At 41.4% G+C, this 14,353-nt stretch overlaps 1 protein-coding gene across 3 annotated transcripts in view; it reads right to left on the bottom strand.

The window, feature by feature from the left end:
* The window catches only part of TTC29 (tetratricopeptide repeat domain 29), a 115,698-nt gene extending 101,645 nt beyond the window's left edge, over positions 1-14,053 (bottom strand). Inside the window, exons 1-4 of one of the 3 annotated variants that reach the window (XM_081875381.1) lie at positions 13,963-14,053; positions 5,763-5,804; positions 2,307-2,401; positions 668-751 (exon numbers count right to left, since the gene is read on the bottom strand). In XM_081875381.1, coding sequence (XP_081731507.1) covers positions 668-751; positions 2,307-2,395 — 173 coding nt within the window. In that variant the 5' untranslated portion in view covers positions 2,396-2,401; positions 5,763-5,804; positions 13,963-14,053. Of the gene's footprint in view, positions 1-667; positions 752-2,306; positions 2,402-5,762; positions 5,805-8,558; positions 8,621-9,689; positions 9,790-13,962 lie in introns of those variants that run through there. The other 2 variants (XM_081875380.1, XM_081875382.1) reach the window with 2 other exon arrangements.
* Between the last annotated feature and the right edge of the window lie 300 nt (positions 14,054-14,353).

Here is a 14,353-nt window from a genome sequence, read left to right as displayed (position 1 = left end):
CCTTGAAAAAGAATCACATTTAGACTTCAATAAAATGCTCTTTTGCAAGTCAAAGGCAAACTCTGCCTGCAACTACACTACTGAACCCTAAGGTAGTAATTCCTGAATTACGACGTTAATTTCAGGGTCACAGACAAAACAAGGGCAAAAGTTGGGATAATGACGTACATCAAAATGTGGCTATGCATATAACTATTTTTAAACACTATGTAGAAGCAGCAGTGATTCTGCTGTGTAAACTGTGTGGGAAACTGCACTCCCCCCAGGCTGATTTTGGACAGTGGGTTTTAGAGAACCAGGGAACATTATAGAGTTAAGTACTGCAAATCACAATAGTACGTATATTTCAGAAAGTAAAACTTCAGCCTTAAGTGAGAGGCTTTACAAAAATCAAGGAAGAAAAATACGTTTTAATTACTGACAAACAATTAAATGCTGCAAATCTACTTTGGTAAATCGGTGAATTAACACAAGCATTGAACTGAATGCTTTGATATATGCAAGATAAGTAGCAGTGAAACATAATTATTTAATATCAGTTTTAATTTTTAAATGCCATGTTCCTCAGAAAATTGCCTGAGGAACTTTAGATTTCAATGAATAAGACTAGAAAGAAAGAAAACAATAAACTTTCAGTATAAAAATGCCTCAGAAAGACCTTACTTACGCAGCAGCCTCTTGTTTTGACAATCCTTTGATATGCTTGGCCAAATAACGATCTATGGCATCTTTGCCTTTGATCAAATGCATCCTAAATTTAAATAAAAAAAATTAAAGAACAGTGAGGTGACTTAACATCAAAATCTGCTACATGTATTATGTATTAACCTTTGCCAAGCAAAGACAGATAAATATTAAAATATTGACAAAGTATTTTATCAAACACATACTATCAACATGTACAAGTATCACTTTACCTTTTTGGTCTGCAGCTAATTCAGACCTTTATTTTGTAGAAAAGTACACTTGGCTTTAGCGAAAGGCTCCTTTTATTCATGACTTTCACTTTTAGTACATAAATAATAAACCTTATTGGATTCCATGTTTTGCAGTGATTGGAAAGTAAATTGCATCTTCTCTCTCAAGTGCAATGACCACAATGAGCATTATTTGAGTTGGGCAAGATACATTTAGACTGAAATCTTAATCCCTATTTACCAGGGAGTAAAGTAAAGGTAAAGGTAAAGGTAAAGGGACCCCTGACCATTAGATCCAGTCGTGGCCGACTCTAGGGTTGCGGCGCTTTATTGGCCAAGGGAGCCAGCTTACAGCTTCCGGGTCATGTGGCCAGCATGACTAAGCTGCTTCTGGCGAACCAGAGCAGCGCACGGAAATGTCGTTTACCTTCCCGCTGGAGCGGTACCTATTTATCTACTTGCAATTTGACATGCTTTCGAACTGCTAGGTTGGCAGGAGGTTACCAGGGAGTAATCCTCACTAAATTCAACGTAATTTCCTTTTGAGGAGGATTTCTCTGTTATTTTTTGAAAATCAGGTTTAATCACAAATGTTTTGAAATATTAGCACAGAGTTCTATCTAACCCATGTGAAAATGTCAGGGCATAACCCAGTAACGAACTGCTTCAGATAAAGCCAACTGATGGCAGTTCACAAAATCCTAGGAACATTTTGATAAGATGTACCATTTGAGCACAACTGAGACCTAATGCATTCATTACATCAAACTCAGGGAACTAAGTCAAATAATGCTTTAAATTCAGAAAAAAAAAAATTCAAATGTAGCTTCCTGAGGGGGGAAATATAGTGAATTGGTAAGAAACTTTAGAGACTGTGGTGGTATCCAGTGCTGTCCCCTCCGCTGATGGATGGTATCTGTCAACCTAAAGCAGAGGAAGACTGGTTTGGGTGATTTCCTCTCTCCTCCAGGCCCCTGTGCCCTCACCTATCCCGCCGAACAGGCTCTTTTTTATACCTAGACCACCTGCCCATTTTCTTACAAAAACAGCTACTATTGAGAATCCATAAATATTAAAAATGCCTCTCCATCTTGATTTCAGCTCCACTATTTTGTACTTCTATCACAAAGCACACAGTTTATTGTGACTTGGTCATCAGCAGAAAGGGGAGGGAGACGTAAAGTTTTAAAACACTCTAATTGCACATTAATTGACTGCATACAGTCCCTCTCAAAATCAATTAGTGCACAGGTCTGACTCTTTCTCATAGCTGACCTGTACCTCAATTTGCTCCTTTAGTACTTTAGCTTTAAAGAGTGGTACACTCAACTGAGAAAGAATAAACAAACAAATACAAGAAACACACAAACAAATACAAGAAACACACACCTTGCAAGTTCTGGTGATGAGCATCTCATCTCTTCCTTACTTGGATGCGCTTTGGGGGTTCGCACTGGCACAGGAAGGAATATATTCATCTTGAACTAAATAAATGAATACAGAATATTGTCAGAAATTCATGTCACATAGTTTTCACTTTACAGATAGGTAGCCGTGTTGGTCTGCCATGGTCAAAACAAAATAAAAAAATTCCTTCCAGTAGCACCTTAAAGACCAACTGAGTTAGTTCTACCTAGAACTAACTCAGTTGGTCTTTAAGGTGCTACTGGAAGGAATTTTTTTATTTAGTTTTCACTTTTCTTAGACATTCATTACAGGTGTGTTGTTCAGGGTAAACTATACTAGTCGTTCAGAGGTTTCGTAGCACTGACATATCAGCAGAGCTTTTAGTCACTGTGAAATTGACTCATTAGATACCCATCATAATAAACAGAGACCCCTCATAGCACACACCAATTTGAAATCAACTTTGAATAAGAGCAGCAATGAAGAGGTGTTATCCCAAAACCATATTTTAACTAGGCATGCAAAACTTCCAAGAATATTGGGAGCACATAAAAGTAACAATGAAAAGCACGGAGAAGTTATTTTATTTTTTAAATAAAAACAGAGATTTCAAGAACATTCTACCGGTAAGTATTTCTAGACTGAAATATTAGATTTGGTTATATTCACTGGCGCAGAAACAGTGCTTGCAATAGAACCGCTCTCTTATCATCATGTAGGCATGAGACAAATCTATGTTTTATAATGGAGCAGGTGAGAAATTGATACATAGAATATTGTGATCATACTACTAGGCCTCATGCTGAACAGGGAAAACAAATACATAGCTATTTTTGTAATGGTGATAGTACAAGTTGCCTACAAGTATCTCAACTTAGCATTTCTCAGCATTTAACTGTAACATTCAGTTTCACTGTTTTTCTTTTTAACTGAACATTTGCAACAAATTTCCTACTCCTGTATATTAGAATGAAGCCCCAATTTTAAATAATGACCCAACAAGTACTTATTTTAACAGCCTTACATTTCAGTAGCTATAAGAACACTGCTTATGGAACACTAACATGTTATAATGACAACATAATGATAGTAACTTAATACCACAATTAGTCTTATATGTGCACAAGCTTTATTTCTTTTAAGCAGAACAACAACAAAAAGCCATTAGACAGAGCAGTCTAGCTTGTCATTTTGAAGTTCATAAATGCTAATAGGACTTTTTTGTCACATAGAGCACTGTGTTCTTTTCCCCACGTACTCAGCTTACACTTCCCACCATTAAAGTTACAGCTGCCAGTTCCTTCATTTTGCAAGTCTATGATCTGAGAATGTTAGCAGCAGGAGCACCCTTACTCTTAAATTTGGTTTAATGTAGATATTGTAAGCCCTGCTGGCAGGCCTCAAGGCACAAACTTTTAATGGAGCCAGAAACACAGCATTGTAAAAATGGAGAGAAGGTTCTCCAATTGTTAGAGATATGTTATTCCAAGGAAATTTAGTTTGCTTTACAAGTATGGAATAGCTGATAGTAGTTAAAAAGTAAAAATAAGTAACAGAGCACTAATGAACCTCTGCTGTTGTGAGATCAAGACTAATGATAATCCCCAGTTCAGAACCGCAGAGTCTTTTGAATGCGAACTTCTTCCATTTGGACCTTCTGAATAAATTACAAATGAAGGGCAAACATATCTAGAGATTGGGTTCAGTTCATAATTAACCCAATTTTGCCCCAGCACCAGCCCTTCCCACAACCAAAGCCACTCACTTCCCTTGTTTTGCTGAAACCTATCTGGGGTAAGTGATTTGTTAGGCCATGTAACAGCACTGTGTATCTCAAGATTCCTGGAAAATTGCAGGTTCCACTAAAATCCCAGTGATTCTGGCAAGCGTGATGTGATTGTTGGAGTGTTCCAGGATTTAATCAAGGCAGCAGAAGCAACAACTGCATCAGGAACGGACTTTGGTCTTCCAAATTTCAGTGGTGACCTGTGTGAAGCTAAAATTCGCTTCCCACCTCTCGCCTTCCATTCTGCTCAATTCACTACATCATAGTTGTGGTGCTGTTGCTCTCTAGGTTTGGTACTCAGTGTGGCGGAACCAGTTGCACTGCCCTAAAACCACCTCTGATTGCATCCTACCTCCCAGAAAGATTTGGAAAAAGTGAAAGAGGCAGCAGGGAATGGAATCATTATGAGACTGGGTACATAGAGGCCTCCAAGCCTCATTGTGTTCCTAGTTATATCACCAAGTGTGTGATTAGACCTAAAACTTAAAGGGGCTGATCTGAATTGAGCCCATTCCAAAGTACGTGAAAGAAAGCTTGCCCATTACTAATCAAGACACAGAATAATGTATATAAATCAGGTCTTTCTCTTAGGGAAAACTCCATTTGACAGGATAATTGCCATGAGAATGTGCAAACAAAGTAAATAAAAAACTTCTTAGGGGATGTATTCAGGTTCAGCTTAAAATGCAGATTGACAGGCCAGCAGCAGGTGAAGAAGAGTGACAGTACATTGTCACTGAAAAGTCGAACAGTGCTTAATGAAGCCAAATAAAATCTCATTTACTTATTTAAGATATTTATATGCTGCCATTCAGGCTTACAAAGGCAGCTTACAAAACAAACCGAATAATAGATGTTGACAGGTTTTCATCTGTTTTACTGTTAATTTTTATTGATAATTTTAATATTTCTTGTAAACCACTTAGAGATTTTATTATAATCAAAAGATGTATACATTTTCTTAAAGAAAAAAAATAAAACATATAAAATACACAAAGTTGTAATATGAGGAAATATTACCCAGAATACCACTCAAAACCATTTTACTGCAAAATAAAAATAACAGCAATTTATTTCTGCACATTAGTGAGTCTGTGAATACTATGACTAACAAGTACACAATGCCATCTTGAGATGTATCAGTGGTTCGTGGGTAGAATACCTTTTTTGAAATCATAATAAAACTGAAAGCAGAGTATTTTCATCAATGACATCAGAAGCAAGGCTATGGGGTAGTTACCATACAGTGTTCACTTTAATTCACTCCATATGGCAACATATACTGAAACATTTGCGTCTATCAGCTCACCATGTTTTTTTACTCATGGCACTGCAAATGTCAAAATTAGAAGTTTGCTGTGACTTGTGAACACTTCCCCATCCAGCTAATAAGCGACTGTATATGAGTGGTTTGCCACATAACCAAGAGCCATGGGCGTAGCCAGGATTTTTGTTGTGGGGGAGGAGAGAACCTCAGTTAACTATGTATTTTTATTGATTTTTACTGATTGGGGGGGGGTAGCTGCCCCTTCTTGCCCCCCTGGCTACGCCCATGCCAAGAGCTGCTACTTGAGTGTCATAAACATCTCAGAAATCAGAACAGAGATTATTCAAACTGTATGAATAATAAACCAAAGATGATAAACTCTTACAGCTTAATGATGGGCAGTACTGTGCTTGTTCTTTTAGGATACCTAAAGAAAGAAAGAAATGCACTTTAAACACATATCAGACAAAGAAATTGATAAATTGTTAAATGTTAGCAAAGTGTCCCTCATGGCAGGCACCACAGGGGTGGGGATTATACACTGCAAGGCTACCAGGGGACTGCAGTGTGTCTTTGCATATTCTGTGCATACACTACACTCCCTGCCACAATCGCTGTCATTGAGAGCCAAGAGCAGGTTTGCACTCACTAGAAGCACACTCAAGTGCAGCACTTTATCTGACCCCACAGGATTGGATGGGAATTGAATATTCAATGTCAGGAAAAGTAAAGGAGTACACCACAGGGCCAGGAGCTAAACTACTCAAACTCCTTCTGCCCCTAGCATTTGTGAATCAAATTGAATCTGGGTTGTTTCTTGGTCACATGAATAGTGTGACACGGATAGTGCTGTGGGCTAAACTACAGAGCCTAGGACTTGCCGATCAGAAGGTCGGCAGTTCAAATCCCCACGACGGGATGAGCTCCTATTGCTCGGTCCCTGCTCCTGCCAACCTAGCAGTTCCAAAGCACGTCAAAGTGCAAGTAGATAAATAGGTATCACTCTGGCAGGAAGGTAAACAGTGTTTCTGCACGCTGCTCTGGTTCGCCAGAAGCAGCTTAGTCATGCTGGCCACATGACCCAGAAGCTGTACACTGGCTCCCTCGGCCAATAAAGCAAGATGAGCGCCACATCCCAGAGTCGGCCACGACTGGACCTAATGGTCAGGGATCCCTTTACCTTTACCTTTACTTGGGAACTAGTTTAGACAGATAAGTAGATAGATACCGTAAGACTCTAATCCTGTACACAGTGACATGTGAGTAAACCCACTGATTTCAATGGGACTGACTACTGAATAGATGTGTAATAACGTTTGCAGCACAATCATGTGCACATTTCCTAAATGCTTGTGATGCAATAAATTTGTTAAAGCTTTTTCAGTGCATGCTGCAAACCTGGACCACCATTTCTGCTGCATTTGGATCGAGTCACCCAACTTCCAGACACTATGCTAATTTTAATATGAGTGGCAAATTCCAGAAAGAACTACCAAATAATAAAATTATTTCTGAAAAATTACCACCTGATTTATATATTCCTGAAAAATAACCATCTTATCTATTCACAGTCTGAATAAATCCCTTCCTACAAGACAATGAAACATATCTTATCCCCCCCCCGCAAAAAAGCTGGCAAACTTCTTCCTTGTGGGTAGCCAATACACATTACCACATACACAGAGTGTTGCTTTTGTCACCCAAATTGTTACAAAAGAAGCACATTTTCCATCTTAATTCCAACAGAAGAGTTGCAGGGATTAGCAGGGCAGAATGGCTATTGATTGATTGACTGATTAAATTTCAGTGCTGTCCTTCATCCAAGGCAGCTTACAATATAAAAATACAGAGCGCAGCAACACACACACACACACACACAGTTTAAAAAGACATGGATTGTTTAATTAGCCAAAGTCCTAATTTAATCACCCAATCATTCTTCTATGCCTTCAGGCAGCTTTTTGCCCCCACACTGCAACAATGTTAGCCACCCCCCATAAGGGGAAGAAAAAAGTCTATGAGGGTATTTGCAGTGGATTATAAATGGGTATAGGAGGAGATAAACACCCCACCCCACTGCCAACCCTTTCCCAGCCCTGCTATCTTGGCAAATGTGGGGCTAGGATTGCAAATGTGTTAGCATAACATCTAGTTTGGCCCTGTCTGTTGCTGAAGGCCTTTTCAAATGCACCTGCAGCAAACTCACAAAAACTGATGCTTGAGCTATAATTGCACTACCCCAATCCAGTTCTAGAATAGCTACAAGCAGTGGCTTATATAATAGATGGGACGGGGATAGTGTGCAACAGCAAGCAAAAAATACGTGCAGGGAAATGTTAATGCAATCATCTTGAAAGAAAAATAATCCAGGAGTTCACTATGAAATGCAGAAAACCTACACCTCATCAAGTAATAAACTGTATCTACTTAAAGTTATTGTGTAAAAAGCTGAGGATCTACATACACATATCTTGCCATAATGTAACGTTCCGAAGCAGGGAGAATCCTTCTAGAACTGTAAAGTTACTACATAAAAGCAACAGAATGTCATTTTAACAAAGGGCTAGCCACTTTAAAAAACCCTTCTTTGAGAGGTTTAGGGGTGAATTGTCCAAACTGGCCTAATTAGAGAAGAATTCCTACATCAAAAGCAATTTCACAGTGTTCTTAATCAGCTAGAGATATTATACTATTGCTCTTGAAAGGATTAGTGCTAAAGTGCAGGGCTTGCCACCCAAAAGAAGCAGTTTCAAAGGGACAGTTCTTGCTTTCTGTGATTATTTCGATTGCCTGGGATCCTTTCTCTTGCCTACATTTGGAAAGGTTCAAGACAAGCCTTTTTGTGATTGGCGAAGGGTTTACAAGACTGTGTTCCTAAAATCTCTTATTGTCATTTATAATTTCCCTTTGCTACTATTCAGTAAAACCTTAAATACTATCTATATCCTCCCGCAAAAGTAACAGATATATCCCCACCCATTCTTTGTGTAACATTTGAATATCCTAACTTAAAATATGGAAGTAACTCATAATTATGCCTAAATCCATCACAGAGCTAGGCATGCTCAAGCACATTGATTTCAGTGGCCATAAGTCAGTTTAACTGTTGGCTGTGGGCTTGTACGCTTATTTTGGCTCTTAAATAAATATTGAATTAGAGTTTCCCTGCCTATTGACTTACTTAAGGCAAATCCTTTTTAATGAACCACATTTCAAATCGCTTCAGACTACTGTGGCAGCAAAATAACCACTCCACCTCTAACCAGCATGATGAATACAGAAATGCAGCCTTGGAGGGAGTTCTGAAATATTGCATTCGCTTGCTTTTAAAAAGACTGGACAGCTACACGAATCTGACGAGGGTCTTGCTGTTCAGTTAGCGAGAGAAACTGCGTTTCCACTGCGTCCCCCCCACCAAAGGTTTCTCGCAGGGCGTCCGAGATCTGTGTTGTACTGCTGTGTTGTACATTTTAGAGGGTCAACACCTATTAAAGTGAAGCATTACTGACAACTGCAAAATGATTCTTCCAGAGCTAAAATGCGCCCGATTACATTTATATATATATTCTCCGCTGCGCTTCCGCGCGCCAGCAGTTTTAGCTCTGAAGCGCCTGAAAGCACCTTTTGCTTTCCAGTTTTGCGCTTCTCGGTTCCCAAATCCCAAGGATGCAACTAATCGTTATCGGGGATCAGGAGCGATTTATTTGAACACCGGACGGCACAGCAGAGTCTCTGCACACACAGCCCGCAATGGGGTGGGGTGGGGAGAGAGAGAAGACCCCATTGATCTCGGATCTTCGTCGCCCCCCTCGCCATCTTCCCCATTATTCCCCTTTGCCCATCACCTCCAACTTCGCCCCACTCGCCTCAACCCGGAACTGAAGGAGAAAGGAGAAACGTGGGCTGACTCTACACTATAGGATCCAGACACAAAAGCGCGCAACTCCCCCCCCCCCGAAGAAAAAGCCCCACACAGGTGGGGAAAGGGCGAGGCGCCTCTCTGCGCGGGCGCGTTCAGCCCAATTCTATGCACGTGTGAAAGAAGCCCCCAGTAGCCGGGCACACGCAGAGAGGACAGCCTCCGCGAGACGGAGGGCTCAGCACCTGCAGCTAGAGCCATGCTATACAAAGGCTGGGGGGGGGGGGAGACGGCGCTCTCTCCACCACCAGCGCAACCTGATGCTTTTCTTTTTCTTTCCATCTCTCTCTCTGTCTCCGCGCCTGCCCTCCCAGCATGAATAACGGCGTTCAACCCAGCCCCCGGGGAAGGGAAAGTGAAGACCGGGTCTACCCCCCAGTCTGCACCGCTTACTTGTAGGCCTTACGGACTCGGGCAGGGAAAGACGCCTAGCCGTCACCATGGCAACTGGGCGGTGCCAGAGAAAGTGTTCCGCCCCCGCCTCCCAGGCGCGCCCTCCCGCCCTCAGCCTGGCTTGGGGGAAGAGGAAGGATCCGGCTTCTTGCTCGTGGCCGGCTGGCGTCTTGCAATGGCTCCCTTCGCTGCTCTTTCATTCATTCATTCATTCATTCATTCATTCATTCATTCATTCATTCATTCATTCATTCATTTGAAAAACTGTCTTTAATTGAAAGATTTCCTTGCGCTACAAAACAAACAAATAAACGGGGGAAAGTACATCTTTCGTCTCCACTTTCGATTCATGGAGACTTTTTCATGGAGAGTGGCTGGGAAACCCAGACAGATGGGCAGGGTATAAATAATAAAATTATTCTTATTCTTATTATTATTCACAGTTCGCCCTTTGCTATTTTGTCAGTCGCTGCAAGAGTCGAAATAGCTGCCAGTCTGTTATGGGCGTGTGAGTGAAAAATCCTGTTGGGTTACTTTTTTCAGCATCCCAACCCAGCTGCTGGAAGATACTGCCCTAGTTACATTTTCTTGGTAAGCAGGCAACCTCGGCCTGCAGCTAGATGACGCCTTTTGCACATGGTGTGCAGGGCCGAATTTGGAGCACATGCAGGATTTCACAAAGAGATTGTGTGTTAGGCACAACGGGAGATGGTGGCAGAGGAGGAGTCGGCCTGGCAGTGGCCGCAGGAGGTGGCAGAAGCGGAAGTAGCTTGGCAGGTCTTGCTGCTGTGGTGGGAGGCAGTGGCAGAAGCAATAGTCTGCCAGGCTTCACTGAGGTGGCAGGAGGTATTGACAGAAGCAGCGTTGGCCTGCCAGGCCGCACCTGTTTCTGCCACTGCCTCCTACTACTGTGATGAGGACTGGCAGACCACCAACGCTTTTGCCGCTGCCACTTCCCGGCACAGAAGCAAGGCCTGCCAGGCTGCTTCTCCTGCCGCTGCTTTCTGCTGCCTCCTCCTACCGTTGCGGCAAGGCCAGGCAGGCCACTGTCGCTTCTGTCACTGCCCAGCTCAAATATTATGAAACAATTATCACAATATGAACTTCAAACCGGTTTGGGCCGATACACTGATATATTGCCCAGCCCTATTCCAGAAGCAAACTTCTGGCACTGGCTTCCAGAAGTACATCAACGTTGGTAGCCCACTCCTGCCATTGGTAGCGTGGCAGGCCTCATAGCAGCCTGTAAGGTTGGCAGCAGCAGCAGCGCCCTTGTGTTAGTGGTGACACTCATATGAGAAAGTAAGTCTCACTGAGCTCCACAGGATTTTCTTTTGAGTAAATATGCTTCAGATTCAGCTTCCCATGTGAATGAATCATAGGTTGTGTGGTATGAGCTGTCTGTTTTTATTTCATAAAAGAACTCTAGAAATCTTTTAACATATGATTTCCTTTCTAGAAATAATGTTAATATGCTATTACAATATGGGTATCTTTCAGTTTATCATATCCGTCTAGTTCCCAAGCAACCTTTTTCCCTTCCAAATTTCAGAATGTGCTTTGTAGCTGCAAAAGGCTAGTGTTTTGACTGACATATGGAGAGCTGTTTCTCTGTGCCCACAAGTTAAGGAAAACAGCAATGACTGCAGCCTTCTCCTTTTTGCACAGTTGTGTGTATGCCAAGGTTCTAGGTTTCTCAGTGGCCTCTTAAGTGGCCACTGAAGAACCAAGCATTTGTCCCAACTCTTTCCTCAACGTATTTTCCCCCTCTCTGACATTTCTGTCTCACCTCACTCTGCTACATATCCCTAGAACAGGCACCCCCAAACTCAGCCCTCCAGATGTTTTGGGACTACAATTCCCATCATCCCTGACCACTGGTCCTGTTAGCTAGGGATGATGGGAGTTGTAGTCCCAAAACATCTGGAGGGCCGAGTTTGGGGATGCCTGCCCTAGGAGCATACTAACTTTACGAACCCCTATATAACAATGTTTAATCTCCTATGATTTCCTTAAAAGTTATGAAGATAGAGATTTCAATCAAACACTGGCCCCCCCCCCACTAAACATGCTGGTTTTCTTTTGACTGATTACCAAGACAGCCCGTTTACATTTGTATAAACAACACCCTACCTACTAAAGTAATCTGTCTCTTCTTTCTAATGATAGACATAGTTTCTACAGAACCATCGTCAGAATTGTCTCTGTGTCATGTGTTTCTTTTGTTTAACTCTGTTTGAAAAACGTGATGGAGACAGTGGGTGCCAATGAAGATCAAACAGACTTTCTATAAAGAAATCACTAAAGGATTCTCCAGCCTTGCTTTTCATTAATATGGGTTAGCATCATGTTTCTTGTCATTAGTGGCTAAAAAGCCAAAACTTTTATTTCATTTAGTCTTTCTATAGAAAGGAAGGATGGGGTAACCTGTGGTTCTCCTGAAGATGTTGGACTACAACTGTCTCCATCTCTAACCATTGACAGTGCCAGCTGGGTCAGATGGGAGTTGGAGTCCATCAACAGCTGGAAGGCCATTCCCTGTTCTCCTAAAACATATTTACCAGAGTGTAAGCTCCTCTAAACGTATTTAAGGCTTGGTGTTAGCTGTGCCATGTATAAAGATAAATCAAGTACTTAATGGCAAATGGTCCCTACCAGGGAGTAAGCCCAATTTCATTCACTGAGACATAAGGTAAAAAAGGTAAAGGACCCCTGGACACTTAAGTCCTGTCAAAGGTGACTATGGGGTGCAGCGCTCATCTCGCTTTTCAGGCTGAGGGAGCCGGTGTTTGTCCACAGACAGCTTTCTGGGTCATGTGGCCAACATGACTAAACTGCTTCTGGCACAACTGAACACAGTGACGGAAGCCAGAGTGCACGGAAATGCCATTTACCTTCCTACCACAGCAGTACCTATTTTTCTACTTGCACTGGTGTGCTTTCAGACTGCTAGGTTGGCAGAAGCTGGGACAGAGCAACGGGAGCTCACCACCATTGCACAGATTCAAACTGCTGACCTTCCGACTGGCAAGCCCAAGTGGCTCAGTGGTTTAGACCAGTGTTTCCCAACCTTGTGCCTCCAGCTGTTTTTGGACTACAATTCCCATCATCCCTTGCCACTGGTCTTGCCACCCGCGTTCCTCACTGGGACATAGTTCTGAGTAGTCATGGTTAGGATTGTGCTGTTGGCAGTGAGAAAGTGCTCAGAGCTTGTTTATGGTTACTTAGAGGAAAAATCAATTTAAAGTAAAAAGAATCTGAATAGAAGTACTAGGTATGTTAAATTGTTTTCTCAAGCTGCTTCTTTTCATGCCATTTGAATGTCTGGAATTCAAAACTGAAGAAAACTCTTTTATCCTGCAGATTTAATTCATGTAAAGTGTGTCTTTAGACAATGAGCAAAAGAAATATTAATATTCCAGGGTTCGCTAATAGTGGATACATAGAGAGTAAATATAACCATTACAAAAATAGTGATCCATGAACTTACATGTTGAACTAAAAATTGTGAAACTACATAATTTTACAGTAATGGTACTAAGTTTTAAATTCACAGTTCCAGTACTAAGAATCCTTAATTCCATCCAGAAAGATTTTTAAAATCTACTATAATGCATATCTTTACCTAACCATCATACAACATACAATAATGCGGTTTTAAAGATGGGTGGTTCCATGGAAAGGGAAATTGATCTACAGATTAGGATGCTAGTGGTAGGTATTATTAGATGGATAAATCAATAACATTATATGCAAAAGCCACAGGAGTAATTCTATTGCCAATGCTCTTTATTTGGCTTGAGGACTGGATTTGTAGACAATTCACTGAGCAATTTGAAATTTGCCTAGTTCTGTACATTTATAATGATCCAAAAAAGATGTGTGATATTTAGTTAGAACTGCCTCCTCCATTCCTTAAGTTTTATGTTCTTAATATGTCTTTAAGGTTTTTAAATATTATATTCATCTTTTGATGAAGCAGTTACATTTTTAAAAATAAGATAAATAATATCTTTTATTTTGAAAGACAATTCCTTTGTAATGGAGGGTTTTAAGGTGTGGGACAGGATAATATATTCAGCAGAGGGAGTATATTGTTCTGCCAGTAAAGAAGAGAATACTTGCTTGAAGCAGTTTATCAGAATAGAATTCATCCTATGCAGATAGATTCTGGGGAATAAAGTGGTCAAAAGATATATGGAAATTGGAGGAATACATTTCACATGCTAGTTACTGTCTTAGACTCCACATCTGCATACACATATGAACTCACATTAGTATTGTTATGGATTTGTGGGTATCCAAATTTCCCTGGGTTACGGGGGGGGGGGGCTGCCTCCCTATAGATTCCTGTGGACTAAGCTTCTTTTCCAGACCAGGGCATCGCCTGGGGGGAAGCTGTTAAGGAGTACAAAGGTGCTGATGACCAGTCATGAACACATCAAAGGAAGATTATTGAGTCTGGGAAAAGCAAGGGTTGCCAGGGTTACAGTGGGCCTTGAAAAAAATGTGGTTGCTTTGCAATAGGCTTGGAAAACTGAGGTTGCCTGGGTGACAATGGGTGAAGCTATAAGCGGAAGAGGAGGAGTTGTTTCTGCAACTGGTGCTAGGAAGAAGCAGGAAATGGGCAGATAGCCACACAGGACTGAAGAAGAAGAAGCCAT

This window comes from Podarcis erhardii (assembly GCF_964252035.2).
Source record: "Podarcis erhardii genome assembly, chromosome: 9".
Lineage (NCBI taxonomy): Eukaryota > Metazoa > Chordata > Lepidosauria > Squamata > Lacertidae > Podarcis > Podarcis erhardii.
Note: the sequence above shows the minus strand (reverse complement) of the source record. Positions and strands in the feature narration are given on the sequence as shown.